The following is a 22,949-nucleotide window of genomic DNA, read 5'->3' as shown; positions in this document are numbered from 1 at the left end:
CACTGTTTTATAAAAATAACAATACTCTTTCTGGACCTTTTACACACATTAATAGATTTAGAATCCTCATTAAAAATTAGATAAGATTCTAACCTGAAGCACTGTATCATAATAAACAAGTAACAATAAATGCTTAAAAAAAGTGTTTCTGCAAAAATGAAAGTGATAAATGAAAAGTTGTACTTCACTACTAATTAGTTACATTTGAACTATGTCAAGTACATAATGGAAACCAAAATCGTGAAAATACATAGAGTTAAAATCTCAATGAATAATGTCAGTTCACCAGTTTGAACAATGGAAATGTTTAATAAACCATAATGTAAATGGGGTTAAAAATAGGGATCAAAACATGACCCATTTCTCACCTTTTTTGATATTAGTGGTATGGTAACCTAGTCTACAATGTCTTCTAGTTATAGTAAAGGGGGAAAAAGTTCATTACAAAATGATAACCAAGAATGTCAGTGACATTAGCATTACCTTTTTTTACATCATCTCTTAAACGATAGCCACTAGTGTTTCAGTTTGGCTGATGAAAGTAAAGCTCAAAGGACTCTAACAAAGATCTGGAATGCCTTGCACAAAGAGTAAAGAACGTTTGGTGATGCTCACCAGGATCAGCCAAAAGTCCAGTAACTGCCAGAAATGTCCATGAAGCCTGACCGAGTCTGACAAAAGTCCAAGAAGTCTGACACAGAAAATCTGTGGCCCAGTAAAGCATGCATGTCAACAGGCCCCACAACTGGGTGCAGGCCCACCTACAGTGTCACACTGAAGTTTAAATGCAGCTCTCTGGTGGGATTTCTTACAGTGCTTCCTCAGGGAACTCTACTCGCATCAGGGCTGCCCTGGGCACAGGCAGCGAGCCCTGGGCAGGCAGGAGCTGGACAGCAAGCCCCAACCCATGCAGCTCATGGTAATTTATACTACTTGCCTTGATTTAGCTCAAAACATACAGCTGAGAACATGTTGCACATCCCACTCAGCTTACATTCCAAAGGACCAGTGATTGTTTAATAATGTTAGTACTAACAATTTCTTCTGACTACTTTCCCTTACAGTGGGTTCACTGATTCTGAGGCACTGCTTCTTCAGCTAAAAGCCTTAGGAAGAGCCCTCATTTATGGTATCTATCTGCCACGCAACCATCCCACTCCTACTTTCCCTCCATGGTGTTTCATGGGTTGGAACGTGTAGATAGATGGCCAGTTTCAAATAGCTGTGCTTCAGGAAAGATGAAGTGTCATTACCTTTGGCTAATTGTTGTACGGCCTGACAGACGCATCTGACGCATTTGCAACCTCTGGAAAAGAAATCTAGGCAATTGCTTGTAGGGCTTTGTCCAACCCTTCTAATGAAATGATAGGGACTGTTTTGCAGCACAAAGTGAGAGAAGACTTAAAAGAAATGGGGACAATTTTAGTGATACCCCTGCTTCAATACCCAATTTAGGAAAATTGGATACAAATTGACATTTCTCATAAGTAGGTGGTTGAGAACAATATTAGTTTTTGTTTTTTTTTTTTTTTTAATCTTCCAGGTAAAGGTACTGTCTTTTCTTTCTAGCTAGGATGAATTTTGAAGTCCCTTCTCAAGTGCAAGTTCCAGTCCTAATCCCTCTTGGTTTCAGAGAAGAACTGATAAAACTAGTATTTGACCACTATTTGTATCACTCAAAGCATATTCCAGCCAAAAAGCTAAGTTGTTTTCTGAGCAGACTCAGGCATGAAACTGCACAATGAAAGTACTGTTTTGTTATGCAAAGAGCCAAGCACAGCCAGATTTTGTTTTCAAATCAAAATGATAAATAAAACATGCAGAAAATAAAAAGGCTTGCAGTATAAAAAAAGTTGTTAAAAATGAAGAAAGTAAGTGTCTAAGAATTTTGCCTCACCTGCCACCATAGTTTAGAACAAAAACAGGAGCTCACACATTTGTTGCTTTTTTCACTAGATAAAGCTAGAAATACAGATGATTTCACAGGAGAATTTTTGATCAAGTTAACTTTTTACAACAGTTATCTGTAAGAGATACTGTTTCACAACAGTATCTGAAACACTTTTCACGTTGACTAATGTCTTCCGTGTAATTCCAGCAGAAATATAGGCTACTTTATAAAGGCATCCAACAATCGAGATGTCCAGTCACTGAAAATCCACCCCAATGCAAATCTTAACATACTTACCATTTCTCAGCATTCATCTGTAGGAAACCAGTGATGATATTCTGTCTATATCTTCTGCGTATTTTTAAGCTGATAGTGTGTGGAGAAACACAGGAGACCTCTTATCATCTCACTTTCAGTCTCACAAGTCAAATATTCAAGAAAACTAACAACAGCAGCATCTGCAGACTCATCTGTCTGTGGGGCAGAAGAATTCCTCTTGATTTAAGCCAGAAGTGATCTTCAGTTTCTCCAGTTATTTCTTCTGTCATTTCTGTGGTGGTTTTTGTTGTTGTTGTTCAGCACTTGGTGTATCACTGGTGTCAGAGACTGAAACGCTGCCTCATGATTCTCTGAGCTGAAGATTCACACTTCCCTTAAGATGTATATTGTCAAGCACAAAATGCCTAAAAAACAGCATTCAGCCAAGTAAGAGATGATGGTCACTAGTGCCAGCATTAATCTCACTGGTGTGATAACACAAGGGGCTGGATGACCTCCACACCATCAAAGCTGAAGAAAAGTTACATCCACTACCAGAGCACCAGTTTTGTTAACCACAAAAATATATTTAATGAGCAAAATAATGACCACAATAAAATACCTTTAAGTGGGTAAAGCACTTGTTAAGAAACACATGAAGTGCTTGTATAGATGTGCAAATTCCAGTCAACCCCACAGCCCATACCTGGAAGAATAAATGACAGAGCAGTCAGAATGCAACATTCAGCTCTCAAGACCAGAAGAGGAATGAGGTAATTAAAAACAGTGGCCTCTTACCTAGCCTTGTTAAATTCAGGACTTGCTTAACTTTCTTCTACCCAGCTGAGAAACATCAAGCTGTTTAAGAAACACCCAAGCAAGGGCTTTTGGGAAACAGCCAGAGCTTGAGGACTCTTTAGTGCCTTCAGGGCTTAAATAAGAAAATCTGGAAAGCTTCTCTAGTGTTTCAGGAAGCTGCAAAATGAGTTAAAACCATTAATTGCACAATTACAGGTGATGTTCGGTGACTGAACATAGTTTCTTAGCCATCTTTACCAGATTTTCTTAGAAATAATTCAAAGACCACAACAGGCAATGAATCAAAAACACTGTCTTGGAGATCTCATGTGTAAGAGTGTGCAATGAGCAAATGCAATCATTACAATACAGAGACAAATTGACAAAGTAAATAATTCCTGTTTTTTTTTCTTACTTCAGATGTCATTTTCATATCAATGTTGTCTAAAACATAACATCATATTAGATACTATACACTGAGAATGGGTATGAATAGTTTAAAAAGTAGTTGTACTTATTGTTTCTGTTCAAGGTCCGATAGTTACGTATGTGCTCAACGTTCAGTCACAACAGAACTCAAAAATTCTTGAGTCATGAGTTTGACTTGAAAGTAATAAGAACACGCAGCATTTTGAAGGATGGAAGAAAGGTAAAACAGTGATTTACTTTTGGATTTCTGAACATCCAAGGGCTGCTGCTAATTCCTCTTTAAAACTCTCAGCCTTGAATATGTTTATAAAGATGTCTGGGTGCAACTCAAAGTGGGACACAGAAGCTGCTGGATACTGAAGCCACTCTCATAAGATGTAAAGCGAGGGTGTACCTCACACCAGGAGATTTGTAGCAATTCCCTGCTACTGGACAGAGTTTTCCTGAAAGTGTGAGCTCTCCTATAAGCTGCTCAGCAGGGCGCTCTATTAACCCTGTAAGCTGACTGAAGCAGTCTGACGCAGGCAAAATATTTAAATTTGGGGGTAATCACAAACAGCAGTATCTCCAGAGTATGAAACATGACCTGTTTTTTTAATTGCTCACAAACATGTCCAAGGTGACATGGGTACAAATCACTAAACCTGAATTTGCCTGGATCCAGCTCTGTGAATGACACACTGTAAGAAGGGTTTGGCTGTGAAGCTTTGCCAGTTTGGTCAACAGTCAGTCAAATGAAAAAATAATGCTCCTACATCTCTGCATTGGAGCACATCTGAGTTGGTCTGTTTGGAGCACATAAATTACAACAAGGCCACCTCTGGCTTTGATTAGCCTTCCTGCACCTGACAAAGGGTCCACCAGAAAAAGAGACCTCTGTGCAACTTCAGTATTTAAGTTTCATATTCCTGTAATTCATGGAGTCTGCAGGAATCAAGCATTTTCAAAATACTTGATAACTTAAGGTTTTAAGGCTTTTCTCCCTTTTCCAGTATGTACCTTGCAGTGTTATTGACTGAAGAAGTACCAGACTATTTAATTTTGAAACGTAGAACTGGTACAGACTGTAAACTGTAGTAGGTATCTGCATCTACAGACTGGGAATTCACCCCAGAAGAACACCTGAAATAAAATCTCCTGATTTCAAAAGCCCTAAATACTATTTTTTGCAATGTGTTTGCAATTAAGAAGCTTGAGACTCTCTTTTGTTTAGCTGAAATTAAAGATGATAATCTAAAGTCTTGAAACCCTGAATCACAAAGATTTGCCACATTTCTCCTAATAAAAATGTTCTATAAAAATCTTCATTACATTATCTCTGCGATGGGGTGAATGAACTCTAAAAAGGAAATTCTGTAATTGGGTCTGAAGTTAGAATCCAGTCATGAAATAACAATTTCCTTGAGTATCAAGACATTTGCTTATAAGGCCTTCTATTTATTACACACCTTTTGTTTCCACATCATATAGCTTCAACTCTTCTGAAAGAGACTAAACAGAGACTATTTTTAATTTTGTTACGAACAACTGTGAAATAATCCTTACAAATCAGTAATACCAGTCCAGGAATGCTTACAAATAAACAATTTGCAAATGTGGGCTAGATATAATTAGTATGGCTTGATGAATGAGCTTTAGCATCAATGTCCATTTTAGATAGTAATGCACAGCTGAAAGCATATTCAGATTTTACCCACTACACCTTTTCTTGTATTTCCCATCACCAATACAGAACTGCATCTGGGAGGATTTTCTTAAAACGGATTGATCACACGTGAAACTGCTCACAAAGGCAGGTTATGAGTCTCTTCAGTTGTGTGTATCTCTGTGGCTACATACTACTTCCAACCCTTATAAATAAAAAAAAGGTTGAAAATCAATAAGAATTACAGGTATACCTCATCTTCTGACAGTGTTACGTCTGGACAATTACAGCATTACTTTGGCATGCTAAATGACAACGTGCATATTCACAGTGTTAATGTATTCATAGTAAGGAGCTAATTGATTTTCATTTTGTTTCCATCATAGAAAAGCTGATTTAAAAATATCAGTGTGTTTTTTTTTTTCCCCTTTGGCTTGTCCCGAAATGGAAATTAAAATCACAAGCTTTTCTGTTTTGGCAGTTAAAACGTATGTATGCAAATGAGGTACAGATACACGATGCCAGAGCTTTCTAGGTCCTTCTGCCTTTTCATTTAATAAAATAAATACTTGTATGCAAACATCAGATCTCATCCTAGAGCTAATATATACAGCTAATATATAATTACTTTGAGATTAGATGTGATCCTAATCTAATAGTAAACATGGTACAAGTGAGGTGGGATTTTCAAATGAACCCTTCAGCAGAGGCCAGTTCAGTATCTCAGTGTCAGTCCAAGCCCTTTTGTCAGACAGACCCTAACACACTACTATTTTACTGCCTTCAGACAGACCAAGCATTCTTCCAGCCAAGCAAAGCAGCTTTTATCACTAATGTTTCAACATTTAAGAAGACTGTAGAACTGGGTAGGAATTTTGCTACTGTCTGTTCTAAGGCCCTGTCACCGGCTTCAGGGTGAGCAGTGTGAGAGGGTTATTCACAGCTAGTTTCCCTGAGCCTGGGTAGCGTTACGCATACAGCGCTGCACTAGGAATTTCGGCTAATCCCCCCAAACTGCTGCATTCTGAGTACCCCATGTTACCCACAGGCAGGGCTCTGCACACTCTTACACAAGTGGACTTCTGAAGAACAAAGTGACATCAACCAGCGGTCCTTGCACTGCTGAAGGCGCATCCTGTCCAGACAAAACGTCAACAGAAAAGGTCTGGTGCAAGCAGAGACAACAGCCACATAACCCTACAGAACGGTTCAGTTGGCTTTGTGTAACTGTCCCTCCTGCTCAGATACTGGCATGCTCCCATTCCCGCTCTCCTAGCCATGTGGAGCACACACTCTTCGGCCACATGTTAGATTTCATACTTTATATTATTTAAATACCACACCACTGGGTGTTATTAATCAGAATCTAAATATTTTGGAGCTGTTTGTTAAACAAATTTCTTGCATCAAAACCTAGAAAATCCCGATCTGAGACACTCAGCTGCCTTGAAGCTCTCTTCAGAGAGCACTTCAAAGAGTAACCCTTTCGTAGAGGTCACTTCACTACAGACAACCCAGCGAATGCAAGGAAACATTTTTGTTTTAAAAGTTAGCAAGAACAAAATGTTACGTAATAGCTCTAAATTGTTGGACTATTTAGGAAGTCATGTTAAAATAGTCAGGTTCCAGGATGAGGCTTGTCTTATAACTTTTGGCATGCGTAAGCTACAAAGCATGTCTATTATTAATTTCAGAAATAGTTGTGGGTACCTACAGTGAATTAAATTGTCACTTTTGATGTAATTATTAAGCAAGATTGCAGACCCTGCTCAGAAGTTCAAATAGCGGCCGTTTCAAAAGTTCCCTCAGTAGTTCCGAGTCCTAGGGCAACCTACAGTGACTTTGTCACACAGGACCACGGTATGAAAGCTCTTTTTGTTTAAAGCCTCTCTTCTCAACCCCACTTACGGCACAGTGGTGTGAAAGCAAGAGATAGTGGCTGTCGGTACATGAAATGCATCTCATTCACATTTCTCACACAGACATGCAAACAACGTGGAGCGTAACAAAGGCGCACGTGGTACCTGTCACTCGACTTCAAACCTGCAGATTTGTTACCAGTACGAAACGATCTCAGACTGAACAACCTAGCTGCAGCAAATAAAATCTAGCGGGCAGCAGTGTGGATGAACATCCTTCACGTTATCAATCAGGCTGCAGGAGTCTGTAGCACCACTTCCACCTTTTTACCGAAAGTGATGGCTGATCGAGGAGAGTTAAATCAGCCCCGTCACAGCTCTGTTGCTAAACCAAAGAGAGACACTCGAGCAGACATACTGGTGCTGGACCTGCTGTATTCTGAAAAGTAGAAACACATCAATGTGGGTATGCTTTTAAATACTGCAAAATTGGGGGGAGAGGGGGAGATCATTCAGCTACACATCAGAAAAAAAATATCAGCTACACAGGAAGAAATTGTGATCCCTTCTGAATTTTCAATACAGAGCCACAAATCATGTGATTTGTGATGCTGTTTTAAGCATTGCTGTTTGCAGACTTCACAAATGAAACAGAAGACACAAGCAACAATGTAATTCATTGGACCTTTTCTTATTCAGTGATAACTACTTAAAAACCAAAATAACTTACAACATGGTTGTAGCTAATTACAAAATAACCCTTGCAAAAAGAAATAGTTTTGTCCCTAGATCTACTGAATATTTAATAATGACGAAAAGGCAGTACATGCAATTTAGAAAGTAAATAAGGATGCATATTTTGACTTGGAAAAACAGTGTGTCCAAGGTTATATACTTTGAATATGAAAGAAGTATAGTGAGAGAAAAAGTGGGCAATCTGTGCAATCATGCAACATTTGAATAGCTGGCACCTCAGTTTCCCTTTCCAAGGAAAAAGAAAGTACAACACCTACTCTCCAGAGGGGCAGCTACATTTGATGATCTGATTAAATTGTTTCTATAAATTAAATTCTTAAATTAAATTGTTTCTAGAAAGAAGATGGTATTAAATTGTTTTTATTTTTACCAGTATTGAATTGTTTTGAATTTGTTTGAAGATGGTATTAAATTGTTTCTAGAAAGAAGACTGTATTAGCAGACAAATTATTAAATATATTAATCTGAACATGTTTGCCACTGTCAACTGTGCAGATGGCCTGGAAAAGTGATTATTTCTTAGTCATGCAAACTGTTTGAATCCAAAACAGAACTGCCAGCACTTTCAGGGCAGCATCAGTGTTTGAAGGGGATTCCTTTTCTTTTGCTTTTTCTGACTGTTTTACAGTAACTTTTGTTTGATTATGTTAAACCTCTCTTATCTACAATATTTACTTTAAGAATTTAGCAAAATATTGTATCTCTTACCCCTTTTATTCCTCTTTTTTTTTTTTTTTTTTTTTTTCCCCTTTCCCCAGTAGGTATATATATGTTCCTAATAGGTCAAAATCTAATTCTTAGTATTTGGTACACTGTCTGTATTTTAAAGTAGGTTATTTAAAGTTTGGTCTGATCCAGATTTTCATGTATGGCAAAATCCTAACAACAGGTATCAAACATCTTGTTTCATGGCTAATGATCAGCTCTGAATCCCACCCTTACTGATATTTGCTCTTCGGAGTTGGGGGGGTGGGGGGAGAAAACAACCGCACAACATGTTTTATAAAGCTCAAATTGGCCTTATCAAACAAAACATCTGCTAGATTTGTGAGTGACTTGTGACAGCAGGAGACATCAGCACTGGCCTCACCAAGAGAAGCCACTGCAGTTAATGGAAGCTATTATGGAAGAATTCTGGCAAGAATATTTTTTTCAAACAGGAAAAAAAAAAAAAAGGAAGAATATGTTATGTTGTTATGGCAACAGCTATTTGAAAAATACTGTAACAAAAGGCAATCGAATATCAAACTACCAAGCTGGTACTTTGACTATTTGGTTTTCCTCTTAAGCAGCTGATTTTACAGAGATTCCCTTCCTCTTCCTTTCTTGGCCACAAGTGTGCGTGCACAGGTAAGAGAGCATCTGCAGATAGTCTGTGTCCACAGAATTTCTGTCCTAGAGCTGCAAAACTTGAGGTACGGCAGATTTTTACATCTGACTGGAAGAACACCCAGTGTTATATGGGCTGAGTGCCTCACTCACATACCAATAAAAGCACATTTTGTAGTATTTCCAGTCTGCACTTTTGGCACAGAGGTATTCTGGGACTCCCTGGTTACAGGATCCCACCAGCCTCTCTGCAAGTACCACATCAACCGCCAGAACAGAGCAGTATCACTTCTGTTCCACGTGTGCACCTGCACCTCCCCAGCTGCGGGGAGAGCAGGGGTCCCGCACACTGAGGATTTCAAGCAGAATGCAACACCCTGCCTGTCCAAGGCCCGCAGCTGGATCACCTACCTTGTAATTTTTTAAAAAAGTTTCTCTGAATGAGCCCAAGTTTCTCCACGTACTCACCTTCACCTTACTCTGAGGTACCCAGGTAGGGTTTCTCTTGAGGCCAGTGAGTAACGAGCTGGGTAGGGACTACACCACCTGGCTATGTGGTGTTACCTACCAGTGTATGTGTGGGGATACTCCAAAAGAGCTTGAGGACGCTGCTGCCTCTTCCTCTCAGACCTATATTTTGATTCGTCATGTCTCCAACAAACAAACAAAAAAAAAAGGACAAACACCACGCACTGCTGTCTCAGACTGAGCACACTTCGGAGCTTTGCTAAATTTCCTCTAAATGGCATAATAGAGTTACACAGCGTAAGTATTGCATAGGTATGGCGAACATCACATTTCTTAATACAGAGGGGAGAACCTACATTTTGTTACACTGCTTTCAATCACTCTGAGGTGCTCAGTCTATTTTTAAACTGAGTCTCATTTAAATGAGATTAACTAACATGTTTTACCTAACAGAAATAGGAACTTGGGGGGCATATGATACAGACATTAGCTTCTAGTTGTTTTGCTGTAACAGAGAATTTTGGAGTCGCATCATTTTCTAACTAGGCAACTGTTTGTTAGTGCCAACACTGAAAAATAGTCATGTTAGTGTGCAATAACAGCCCTGAGAAATATGGAAGTTAGATAGAAAAAACTCATAACTTAATTTCTATCTGTTCTCTGCAACCATTCAAACTCAGAAATAATGTGCTATGTAAGTCCTACTGACACTCGTAGGTATCTATGGAACTGGGTTTGGAAACTGAATGCAAATGGCAGCATTTTCAAACCCACCCCAAAATCCCTGGAGCATTTCAGACATTCCAGTCAAAGTGATTCTTTAATGTGGGACCTACTTACCACATTTGTTTTACATTAGAAAACGCTGTATAGGTTGTTTACATTTGGAAAAGTCAGTGGAGAAAGATTTCTGTAAGTGTTCTGAAAGAAAGATTGCACCGTTACTGTAGCAAGGACAATTATGGACAGACACAGGTAATAGCTGTTTAGAAAATGTTAGGAGCATTATTGTGGATAATAGACATTCTTTTCTTATCATTGCCCTTACCCGAGTTTCATTTCCATCGGTGTTGTCTGCCTAGATTGCTTAAGACAGCTGCAGTCCTCTCATTTACATTAAGGTAACAAAAAGTTGACTGCTGGGTTGTCCCAGACGGAGTTCATCCGTACAAAGGTCTGAAACTGTGAGGGAATACCTAAAATGTCAGACATGTCCAATATGTAGTGCTGCTGCAAATTATCACCTCTTCCAGGTCAGAAAGGCCAAAATAATTTCCAGCTCTATTTTTCTGAAAGCCATTTTCATTTAATCTGTCCTTTACAAATGGTAAATTTAATGAGAACTTCAGGAATAACTCAAACTAAAATTAAGAAAAAACCTTGATATATATGTATTCAATTCAAATGTATTTCAGTAAGCAACAACCTGGCCACTATTGAAACAGTTCTCAAGTACTATTGAAATAATAGGTATGTTCGCAAAGGAAACCTGCTTTCTTTTACAGCAACTGTATGCATTATTTCAGCTTCTTCTGATAATAGCACATTTAATACCAAGGCCAAGATGCAATCAATCTTTTTTGTTGGAAGGAAGTGCCGCATTGTACCCGGAGGCTTGTGCTCACCCGGCAGCTCCAATCTGCCGAGCAGCCTGAGGTTCAGCAGGGCTGTGGCTCGCCGGCCCCTGCTGCTCCTCTCTTACCTCCTTGGGGTGGGGGCAGCATGTGAGGTGAGAGCGGGATGGGGAAGCGAAGAGGTCTGCCTCTGAAGAGACACTGAATTAGGCTGGAGTGAATAGCCGACGTCCTCTGTAATTATACACACATTGAACTCTTTACAGTTGACTTAAGTTACGTCGAACTGCATTGGTGTGGCCCTCTGTATTGATTAAAAGCAGAATCTATTTACCTTAACAATAAATGTGGAGATTAGTAAAAGTTCACTTGATCACAATAAGACGACTGATAATTAAAGGGCAATGCAACCCAGATGGAATGTAAGTGCCTGAAGCAGCATGATAGGAAACATAGGCTGCTTTTTCACAAGAGAGTATAAATGCATACGGTAGGGCTTGCAGAAAGCACTTTGAATAGACAGCATCTGTAGGAATACTTGAAGGAGGGGAAGGCCAGAGCCTGTCCCAAGAAGGCTGGCACAGTGCTTCTCCTGGGTAAAGTGACAAACACAGCGTTCTGGAGAAGGAAAAAGACCTAAAAGCACAATGGTTAAGGGACGCACTCTGCAAAACCTTTGAAAGCGCCTCCACATCTTTTATTCTTCTTTCACATCTTCTCTGTAAGAAAGAACAACCGTAAGGTAAGCAGGACACACTGTGAGCTGCACGTGTTAAGCTCTTGATGGTGCAGGCTCTAGCAGAATGGGAAGGACTGGGTTCTGTGTGACAAGCTCAACAGAAACACTCCCTCTCGCATCACGGCATCTCCTATAGGGAAGCGGGAGGAGGGCTTGTATTCCAATTGCATCCATCCTTCAGTTTACACGGCAGATGCTGCGTTTTCCTAATCCCTTTTTATCAAGAAAAGAAGCAGCTGATGACTAGATTAGTAAGTGAATAGTCTCAGTGCCATATGAACAACTAGGAAAATCAGACTCTGAAGTGGTTGTACACACGCTTTGCGACAAAAAGGTCATATCCCTTGACAGGATTTGACACCCTTCCCTTGTTTCTTTTCTTTGTCCCGGTATCGATGCACCCTGTGCTTACCTCCTTGCAGAAAATGACATGATAAAATGGTGACTTTTAACAAGTGCTGTAGCAATTTCTGGAGGCCAGAACATAGCAAACAGACGACCAGATTGCTGCTGAAACACCAACGATACCTGGGATCTTAAATTAGTAACGCTCTCTCAGAGCAGATTTCCAGCTGAAGAAAGAGTAGAAGTGTATTTCTTTTCCTAACAAACAGTGCCACCAGTCCCATCTGAGCACTGCTTTAAAGAGCAGCCTGCTTAGCTGGCACTGCGTGTCCCCCTCAGGAGTTCAGATTCAGAGCTGGCTAGCACCAAGCTGCTGGCTCACTCAGCTTGTAGAAAGGACAGCAATTTTACAGTGCTAAGGAGCAGGGCAAGTAAGGTTAGCGAGAAGGTAAGGGGAAAGGGAGAAACAGAGGCCCTCCACTGAATCTGTGGCAAAACACAGTCCCAGTGCCTCTGACCCAGGAAATGAAGGCATTTCCCAGGTGCCAGCCATTTCCTGCCCCTCTGACCAAGCAAGCAGGCCAAGGCCTACCGGCGAACTGCTCTGACCTAGCAAGTGCCTAACATGCCACCACCTCGGGTTGGAGCTGCTAGGCACAGGAGGCCATACCCTACTCCTTCCCTTCTTACCTAGCAGCTCCAGCACCTCAAGAGCTGGTGGCTCTACACCCCCCCTGCTCAATATAAGGCTGGGAAGCCACCCCACTGCTTCGTTACACAAATGGGTAACTGCTGCTTTCTTCCTTGCCTCAAACGTGCCCAGCAGGCCAGGGGCTTGTTTCGGCAGCAGCCAGGATCCCTTTGTTTCCTTCCCCCCTTCAGGTAGGGGGTGAATTAATCCCTCTGGAAAGCAGCAGCACCCCCGTGCCCACAGCCCCTGCCACCAGGGACCGGCATGGTCTCAGGACGGAGGAGCTGAGCCTGTCTCTTCACATGCAAGTTTTCAAAATAAATCGCTTTTGTTGTTCACAGCTGTGATGAATGGACACGCAGGGCCAGGTTGGCCGCCGGAACAGTACAATGGATGCGAGCAGTTTTTTTTTCTTTGCCATATAAATCATTCACATTGTTTAAGGTACATTGATCAATCTAATGGCTTGTAATAGGCTCCTAATTGGCACTAGGAAAGTACTGCAAGCTTGCATTTGGACGTGAAATGGTTCATGATCCGGGCTGAAATTCACCTTAGGCTGGAGCGCCAGCAATTACCGACGCGTCGGGAGCACGGGAGCGGCTCCGCGTGTCCTGGTCCCGAGCCTGGGGCAGGGGAAGGGACGGGGGGACCCGCTGCCATCGGGGGACCCGCAGCCACCGGGGGACCCGCAGCCACCGGGGGACCCGCCGGCCGCGTTTGGCGGCCACGGCGGGCCGGGGCTAACTTTGTAACGCCGGTCACCTCGGCCGCTCCGTTCGTGCCCGCACCCCTGCCGAGAGGCGGCCAGCTCGCCCCAAACACCGGGGGCGAACGGAGCCGGGCCGGGCCCCGCCGGGCTGGGCTCCGGGCCCCGCAACAGGCTGCCGGGGAGCCCGGCCAAGCCGAGCCGAGCCGAGCCGTGCCGCAGCCGGGGCTCGCCGCGCCGCCGAGCAGGGGAAGAAGCGGGAGGGAAAGCGGCCCCCGTACGGCGCTCCTCGGGCTTCCCCGGCGAGGCAGCGCACGGCTCCGTGCCGCCGCTGAATAATCTCGCAGTAATTGCGGTAATTAAAATCATCGCGCAGCCGGCAGTCACCTTCCTTCCCCTGCCACCGGCCTCGCCTCTAGCCGGTAACGCGGCGGCGGCGCTGAGCGGAGCGGGAGGGCTCCGAGGTGCGGTCCCGAGGGAGGCAGCGCCGGGCAGCGCCGCTCCGGCAGCCCCCGGGCACTGCGGGGCGGCCCCGGGGACCCCCGGGACCCCCGGCACCGGGGCCGGGCCGAACCCCGTCTCCTGCCCCCGCCGGCTCCGGCTGCAGGGCAGGAGCAGGAGCCAGAGCTTTACGCGGCCGGGATCGGCGGCAGGCTCGGGCAGAAATTGTTGGAGAGTGCCATAATTTCCATTTAATTTCCATGATCTATTTGATCCCGGGGCTCATTCCCTTTTTATTAACCATAAAAAGATTCCCTTCTAATCAAAAGCCGCGCTTCATCTTTCCCCGCAAATGAAAAAAGTCTACAGCAGAAAGAATTCAGTGGGCTCAACAGGCACCGAGGGCTGTATTTCAGCACCATCTCTATCTATTCGTCCCCCTTTTAATACCTCCTCTTTGGCAGAATAGTGGGGAAGCCTTTTCTTAACTGAAGTTATTAATTTATCACCAGGTCCCCCTCTGCGTTGCTCTGATAATCAATGGTGGTTTCTAGATCACGTAAATGAAAAGTATAATTGAGGGAGAGAGAGGGAGGGAGGGAGGGAGAGGTTCGCATGGCAGTCCTGGTGGCAGGGAAAAAAAAAAAAAAAAAAAAGGAGAAAAAAAAAGCAGGACGCAATTATTTGCCCAAGCGATGAGCATTTTGTCTGTTTCCTGCACACGTCCCTTCTGCTTGGCAGAAAATCATGCTGCTGCTCTTGAACTTGGAAGGCTTCGCCCCTTCCCCACCCGTAACATCCCCGTGTAAAACTCCGTGCCCCTCCTAGGACTCGCGGGAAATTGTGCGGCACCCTCGCGTTGAACTGCTGGTAAATCGATTTATTTGGGGAATATTTGGCAGCCCTTTCCCGGAGCTCGGTTTGAGGAGAAGAGCCGTTTCATCTGACGCTCTCGCACAAGAAGCCGGGAGCCTCCCAATCAGCTCTAATGAACGAATTGTTTCCCGGCTTTACCTCCGAAAGGCACCAACTTTAGCACTTGCACAGATCAAAAGACACGCGTGAAGGGAAGATGGGAAACAATATTGTTCAAAGGAAGCGAACTGTTGCGTTTAATTAGGCTATTCTTCTTTACTAGGATTCACATTGAGTTTTTTTTTTAAAAGATTTCTGTTGATTTAAACATAATGTATTTATGATGTAAATATATGCCGAGATGAAAACGTCACGGATCAATTGTGAAGGACCCGGATACATAATTTTAAAAAATCAGTTTCAGTTTATGTGAGGTTCTCACCCCACTTTCGCTTCTTAGTCAGATTTGTTTATGCAGAATCGACATTTAATAGTGCTAATTGCACTCCAGTTAAATTGCCCTGATTGCAGAAAGGGAAGCAATTTTCGTGCTCTCTGTCTGGGTTTGGAAGAAATTGTTTTATATTCACCTCTTTATAAAGAAGTGGAGATAAGGCACCGAGCCTTTGCACAAATTGCACTTATGGGCTGACTGGCAGCATTCAGGCGCTATAATAGAGCATTATTTGGCCGTTTTGAATAATGTAAAGCGTTTGCTGAAAGCTATTCTCCTGAAAATTGCTTTAACTTTTAAAAGGGTGATGATTCACTCCGAACCAGGCCTTTGTTACGTTGTCATTATCCCCCCAAATGTTTTAACAGGCGGCTCGACACTTGAGCATAACACATCGATCTTTGTTTAAAAACTCGGGGTCTGGAGCGCGCAAAGCCCCGCCAGGAGCCACTTGACCCCCCCAAGGCTTCAGCGGGGCTCCCCGCCCGGCCGCCGCCTCTCCTTCCCTTCCCTTTCCCTTTCCCTCGCCGGGGGCCGCGGCTCCGAGCCCCGCCGCGCAGGGACGGACGCCTCCGGCTCCGGGGGCCGCCCGCCGGGCCGGGACCGGGACCGGGGCCGGGCACCTGTTGGGGCAGCGCCGCCCGGCCCCTGCCCGGGGGCTGCGCACCCCCCGCCGCCCCCGCGCAGCGCTGCCTCTGCCGGAGAGGGGCAGCGGGGGACGAGCGAAGGTGACGGCGCGGAGCAGCGGCGGGCGCTGCCCCGGGCGGGGGCTGCGGGCCGGGGGGGCACCGCCCGCCGCCCCCCGCCGCGCCCCGGCTCGTGCCGCCGCCCGGCGCCGGCCGCTAATTGCGGAGCGCTCCCCGCAGCCCGGCGCGGGAGTCCTCTGCCCGCGCGCGCTCGGCTGGCACGCGCCCCGCGCCCCGGCGCCGAGCACCTCCGCGCGCCTGATTGGCTGCGGGGCCGCTCCGGCCCGCTCCGCCCGCGCCCTCATTGGGCGAGCGCGGCAGGCAGCGGTACTTCAAAGCGGGCGCGCCCCGCACTTAGGCAGAGTTTGGCCCCGCCGCGCCGGAGTGTCCGTGGCGCCGCCGGGGCAGCGCGGCCGCACCGCCGTCCCCGTCCCGTCCCCTCGCGTCCCGGCCAGCCCCAGCCCCGGGAGCCCAGGGCCGTGCTATGGCTACGTCTATACTCGGGGTAAGTCGGCGGCGCGACACCGCTGCCCTGCGTGGGGGGGGGGAAATAAAACGAATGGGGGAGACGACCAAGAAGCTGCCGCTGTCGGCGCGCGGGGCTGCGGGCGGGGGCGGTCCCGGGGGCTCGGCTCGCTCCCCCGGCCGGGGCGAAGCGGGGCTGCGCCGGGCGGCGCGTCCCTCTCCCTTCTGCTGCCGTTCTTTTGTTTTTCCCCGACCAACCCGCGGAGCGCTCCGCCCGCCCGCTGCTCGTGCCCGGCTCGGCTCCCGGCGCCGCTCCGCGAGCCCCCGGCCGCCCCGCTGCGCTCCTCGGCGCCGCCGGGCCCCGGCCCCGGCCGCGCTCCCCGCGGGCGGCCGGCCCCCGACGTGAGGCGGCCCCGGGGCTGCGGGCAGGGCCGGAGCCTCGCTCCCGGCGCGGAGCTCGTCGGGTCCCCGCGGCCGCCCGGCCAGGCTGACGGAGCGCTCCGGCTTTGTGTCTGTCCTAGGAAGAGCCGAGGTTTGGGACCACCCCGCTGGCCATGCTGGCCGCCACCTGCAACAAGATCGGCAACACCAGCCCGCTGACCACGCTGCCCGAGTCCAGCGCCTTCGCCAAGGGGGGCTTCCACCCCTGGAAACGCTCCACGTCCAGCTGCAACCTGGGCTCCAGCCTCTCGGGCTTCACGGTGGCCACGAGCAGGGGCTCCGGCGGACTGGCCAGCGGCACGGGCACGGCCAACAGCGCCTTCTGCCTGGCCTCCACCTCGCCCACCTCCTCGGCCTTCAGCAGCGACTACGGCGGCCTCTTCTCCAACTCGGCGGCGGCGGCGGCCGGCGTGTCGCCGCAGGAGCCCGGCGGGCAGTCGGCCTTCATCTCCAAGGTGCACAGCTCGGCGGCCGAGAGCCTGTACCCGCGGGTGGGCATGGCGCACCCCTACGAGTCCTGGTACAAGTCCGGCTTCCACTCCACGCTGTCGGCGGGCGAGGTGGCCAACGGGGCGGCCTCCTCGTGGTGGGACGTGCACGCCAACCCGGGCTCCTGGCTGGAGGTGCAAAACCCGGCGGGGGGGCTCCAGGGCTCGCTGCACTCGGGCGCCCCCCAGGCCTCGCTGCACTCCCAGCTGGGCACCTACAACCCCGACTTCAGCTCGCTCACCCACTCCGCCTTCAGCTCCACCGGCCTGGGCTCCACGGCCGCCTCGCACCTGCTCTCCACCGGCCAGCACCTGCTCGCCCAGGAGGGCTTCAAGCCCGTGCTGCCCTCCTACACGGACTCCAGCGCGGCGGTGGCGGCGGCCAGCGCCATGATCACGGGCGCCGCCGCCGCCGCCGCCGGGGGGGGCTCGGCCCGCTCCGCCCGGCGCTACTCGGGCCGGGCCACCTGCGACTGCCCCAACTGCCAGGAGGCCGAGCGGCTGGGGCCGGCGGGGGCCAGCCTGCGGCGCAAGGGGCTGCACAGCTGCCACATCCCCGGCTGCGGCAAGGTGTACGGCAAGACGTCGCACCTGAAGGCGCACCTGCGCTGGCACACGGGCGAGCGGCCCTTCGTCTGCAACTGGCTCTTCTGCGGCAAGCGCTTCACCCGCTCCGACGAGCTGCAGCGGCACCTGCGGACTCACACGGGCGAGAAGCGCTTCGCCTGCCCCGTCTGCAACAAGCGCTTCATGCGCAGCGACCACCTGAGCAAACACATCAAAACGCACAACGGGGGCGGCGGCGGCAAAAAGGGCAGCGACAGCGACACGGACGCCAGCAACCTGGAGACGCCGCGCTCCGAGTCCCCCGACCTCATCCTGCACGACGGGGTGGGCGCCGCCCGCGCCCCCGCCAAGGAGCCGCCCGGCGACTCCTAGGGCAGCGCCCGCCGCCCCCAGGGACGCTTCTCCCCCTCGCTCCTTCGCCTTGGGGTCTTGGTTTCTTTCGGTTTTCCGCCCTTCTGGTTTTCTTTCTTTTTTTTCTTTTTTATATATATTTTTTTGCTTTTCTTTCCCCGTTTCCTTTTCCCGTCCAAAGGAAAAGCATCCCGAGAGAGGCTGGAGGTGAGAAACTGAACGGGCAGCCCGAGACGGTTCCTCTGTATCGCATAAACAGCTGTATAAATAGGGTTCAAAGAGAAAAAAAAAAAAAAAAGAAAAAACACAAAAAAAAAAATACCCCAACCAGATTGTGTTTGCTTATTTTTCTTGTAAATGTTGATCTGATAGGGGGGTCGGGGATTTCCTTTTCTTATCGGTGAATTCCTGAAATTCAGGGAGCTTTTGGGGGTTTCGTTATTTTTTTTTAATTTTAAATTTCTGATGCACTTTGTGGAAGTCAGTATATATGTAAAAGATATTTAAAATGTTGAGTTAACATTTCACTCAAACACACGTAAGTTAAGGTCACTTAAAGAAATTAAATGCGTTTATCTGTATGGAAAAAAAAAAGAAACAAAAACAAAATCTCGACATATTTTCATTTTGGTATTATTAAAGGACTCTGAACAATACGCTCGCGGTTTTGTCCTTATTCCTGGCACGGTCGGGGCTGCGGCCGGAGCCCTGCCGCTGCCCCCGGCAGGCGCTAAGGGCCGGGGAAGGGACGGAAAGGAAGGGGGCAGCCCCCGGGCGAGGCCAGTCGAAGCGCCCCGCTCGCTCTTCCCGAGCCCCCTCGCCTTTATTTTGCTCCTTCCCCAACGAAACGAAGCCGAGCCCCGCCGGCGCGCTGCGCGGCCCCGAGCCGGGGAGGAAGGCTCGCAGCGCCGAGGAACTATTTATTTAATTTTCAAAGCCTCCAGCGCCACAAGGCTGTCCGGGCTGGGAGGGGATCTCGGGGGAATAAATCGCTAGAGTCAATACTCCGGAAAAGACATTTCATGCCTAAATGAAAATCTTGTTAAATGTTATTAATTTTGACTTAGAGCACACAGCAGCCCCCTGTGCCTTGTATTCCCTTATTAGGGATTCATGTCTTATCAAATATCTAATTAATCTCCTAGACATCATTTGTTCTGGCCAACTTTATCTCAGCTGGTCCACGGGGAAAACTCCGAATATTCTCGGTGACAAAGCTCCCTTGAAGATCCTTTTAATTGTCCAAATTAACTGCACCAAATTTGCATGTCAAACGGTAAAGGGCAACCTGAGATAAAATGTAAACGTTTTAAAAGCCCCAAACTAAGCACTTGATTTGATAACTAGGCTTTTTAATGTTATGGAAGACAACTGCTCCTTTCCTTTTCAAAGACAGTTGATCTATGCAAATAGTGAATTGGAAATGCTTATGTCCCCATGCAGTCAAATGGTCCTTGCATGTTATTTGAATATCAGTGGCTCTGCTATTGAAAAGGTTCAAGGATGCTCTCTGACTTCTTTGTGATTACTCAGTGCAGCGTCTTATTCTGAAGAAAAAAAACTCAGGAATAATTAAAGGCTGGGCTAAGGCCTGGGAACACATTTGGGACAGGAATCTCATTTAGACAGGCTCTTTCAAAATAAGGCACAGTTAAATTGACCAGAAGGCAATTATTGAAATGAAAATTATTTTCACTCCCTTTGTCTCCTGACCACCAACCTAACAGCCACAGTATTTTTTTAAAGGCAAATTGTTAAATGAGATAATTGTGTTATTAAAAAAGAAAAAAAAAAAAAAAGAAAAAAAAAAGAAAAAAAAAAAGAAAAGGAGGAGGGGGAGGAAGAAAAAAAAAGTTAATTTAGCCTGCCCGGCACAGATTGGAGGAATACAAATATTTTAATCCGCCACAAAACAGGGGATGCGAATAGCACGGGGAAACGGGCTCGGCGGCCGGCCGGGACGCAGCATCGCACCGAACACCGAGTACCCACTGCTCCGGGGCTGCCCGGGGGAACGGGGCGAGCGGGCCAGGAGCCCTCCCTTCCCTTCCCTTCTCATCCCGGCCGAAGGGGCGCGGGGCTCCCCGCGGGCCGCCGCTGTCGGGGCTCCCCAGGAATGCGCCGGGTGCGGGGCGGGAGGCGGCTTTGTGTGCGGGGCGGGATAAAGCACATCAAAGGGAACCGTGCGGGTCCGCTTTCTGCCCGGCCGGGGTTACGATTCGCAGCTCAGTGATCAAGGACCTCGTGGCAGTGCCTTTGCCCCCTCGGGTCAGAAAACGTCCATCACCCGCGGGCTCCCCACAAACGGGGAAGGGAGCAGCTCCGGGCCGCGGAGCCGGTTCGTTTAACCGGGAAAATAGGCAGCATGTCACCTTTTTAAGAATAAATGACACCATTCTTTCGGACGTGTTGGCGATAATTACATGGTCTGGGGAACTTTTTGCACAAAGGACGGCCGGCGCGAAAACCCAGCCCCAAACCCCGTTTCCCCCTCGCCGGCCGCGGCCGAGGGGCACCCCCGGAGAGGAAAGAAAGCCCCGGCGAGAGGCGCTGCCCCCGGGGGTCCCGGGGTCCCTAACGGGAGGGAGGCAGCCCCCGGGCCGAGCCGGGCGGAGCCTACCGCCCCTCGACACCTTTGTTGGGCTTTTTGTTACGAAAACGCAAGGAAACGCAAAACCCACAACAAAAGGCAACGACGGCAGCCACCGAGCAACGGGGAAAAAATAAGGGTGGTGGGGGACAGCGCCAGGAGACAAGGTTTAGCTAGTATCACCCACTCGGCCCCTGTCGAGAGACATTGGAAACCTGTCCCCTGTCCCCCCGCGGCGAATTACGGCTTCGACAGCTGGCTTTACACTTAAACGACACCCTGAATATTTTTGTCCTAACGGGAAAACACTCGTTTGTTGCGCAAACGCCCTGTCCCGTGCCCGGCCGGCCCCTCGCCGCCGATACAAACTTTGCGTGCGGGAGCCGCGGTGCGCTCGCATCCAGCCCCCGTGCGCCGCGATCCCCCGGCACCGTCCCCGCACGGGCGACGGAGGGAGCCTAGGCGGAATCCCGCCCCTCCGGGCGTAATTGGCGCGCTGAGTGTTTATTTTAAGTGAGAACAATTTAGCTCCAAATTTCCTCAAGGAATAACATCCTTAAGGCTTTTATGTCAAGGGAAGGAGGAAGGGGGGGGGGGTGGCTCTAGGTTGGCTCTCCGGAGCTCGGCGGCTCTTTGGCGACACCTACAGCCCCGAGCCGCTTGCAGCGGGGGCTGGCGGCGGGGAAGGGGCTCGGCGGCGCGGTTTCGCCCGGTGCCCGCCGGCGGGTCCCCCGCCGGCGGGCACCGGGCGAAGCCGCGCCGCCGCCTCCTCCTCCTCCTCAGGTTCGTCCCGGGCTGTTTCAGCTCGCAGCTCGCCCGCCGCCCCGCTCGCCAGACGGGCTAATTGCTACCTGGCTGCCGGGGCGCGGAGCCCTCGTCCGCCGGCGAGGTGCGGAGGTAGGCTGGCGGCGGCGAATTTGAGATTCGCCTTTCAGCCTTAAAAGCTCTGCCTCACCTGAACGTGGTAATTACAGTAATTATGTACATCCAAATTACACGCTAATTAAATTAGAATCAAATCGTTCTAAATCGGAATCAAATGAGGTAGCGGGAATTAATCAATGACAACATAAATAGAGAGCTTCCTTCAGGGATATTTATTGTAACGATCCGAGAGGGGGACTCGATCGGGAAGTCACCTGCTCGCCGCCTCTCCCCGCACCCAGCCTCCACGCCTCGGCTCCGAGCCCCCCTCCGCCGGCCGCCCCCGGCAGGAGACCCCCGGGGGGAGCGGGACGGGAGCGGGAGCCGGAGCCGGAGCCTCGCCCTGCCCTGCCCGGCCCTGCCCCGCCGCCCTCCCTCCCTCCCTCCCTCAGGGCCGCCCCGGGGCCGGGCAGCCGCCCGCCCGCCCTCGCCTCACAACTTCTCCCGGCCCCCGCCGGGCTGACGGAGCCGCCTCACGGTGCCGCGGTCCCCCCCACACACACGTACACCGGCCACGCGTTAACCCGTATCCGCGTTTTAATTCTTTTTTAAATAAAGAATAATAATAATAAAACAGCACGAGGCGTTCTTACCGTCATCCGCGAAGCGACAGCACCTCCTACAGGGCTGGGGAGCGCTGCGGCCGGCAGCCGCGCTGCGGGCCCGGGCGGGCTGCCCCAGCCGAGCCCCGCCGTGAGGGGTCTCGCCGGGAGCGCCGCGGCCCGGAGCCTGCGCACAGGGCCCCGGGGACCACCCCCGGCCTCGCCCCCGCGCCGGGCCCCGGGCCCCAGGCCCACCTGCAGGCCGGGGCAGGCCCAGCTGCACGACGGCCGCCTCGTCAGGCGCCGGCCGTTGCCCCTCGCAGCGGGAACGGGGAGGAAAGTGGGCTGAGGGAAGGGCTCCCTGCGAAGCCCTCAGGTGATGGTCTGTGAGATGGGAGCCTCCCAAACGGCACTGTCCTGCTTTAACTGCCACCCGCAACGGCCACCATCGCAGCAAACCCCTGCTATTTGCCGTGTTCCTGGGCAGAAAGGCCAGCTGTACGCAGCGTACACCTCAGCTACATGCAGACAAATACAGCGCAGGGCCCGCCACAATGCCTAAAAGCCTCGGTGTCGAGCTGCCCTTCCTTCTCCGGGGGGAAGTTGGTTGCATTGCTATTGGCAGCAGTGGGCAGATTCCTGTGCCGGTGCCAC

The 22,949-nt window shown here is 49.2% G+C and overlaps 1 protein-coding gene across 1 annotated transcript; it reads left to right on the top strand.

Annotated features, from left to right (window-relative positions):
• Window positions 1-16,411: 16,411 nt before the first annotated feature.
• On the top strand, window positions 16,412-18,465 carry SP9 (Sp9 transcription factor; the record flags this gene model as incomplete). The annotated part of the gene is made up of 2 exons (XM_082763967.1): window positions 16,412-16,432; window positions 16,914-18,465. 2 exons carry the CDS (start codon window positions 16,412-16,414, stop codon window positions 18,258-18,260), a joined length of 1,368 nt encoding a protein of 455 aa, XP_082620093.1. The 3' UTR covers window positions 18,261-18,465.
• Between the last annotated feature and the right edge of the window lie 4,484 nt (window positions 18,466-22,949).

Source organism: Aythya marila (assembly GCF_965140915.1).
Source record: "Aythya marila genome assembly, chromosome: 6".
Classification (NCBI taxonomy): domain Eukaryota; kingdom Metazoa; phylum Chordata; class Aves; order Anseriformes; family Anatidae; genus Aythya; species Aythya marila.
The sequence above is the reverse complement of the archived record's forward strand: the minus strand, read 5'-3'. Positions and strand labels throughout refer to the sequence as shown.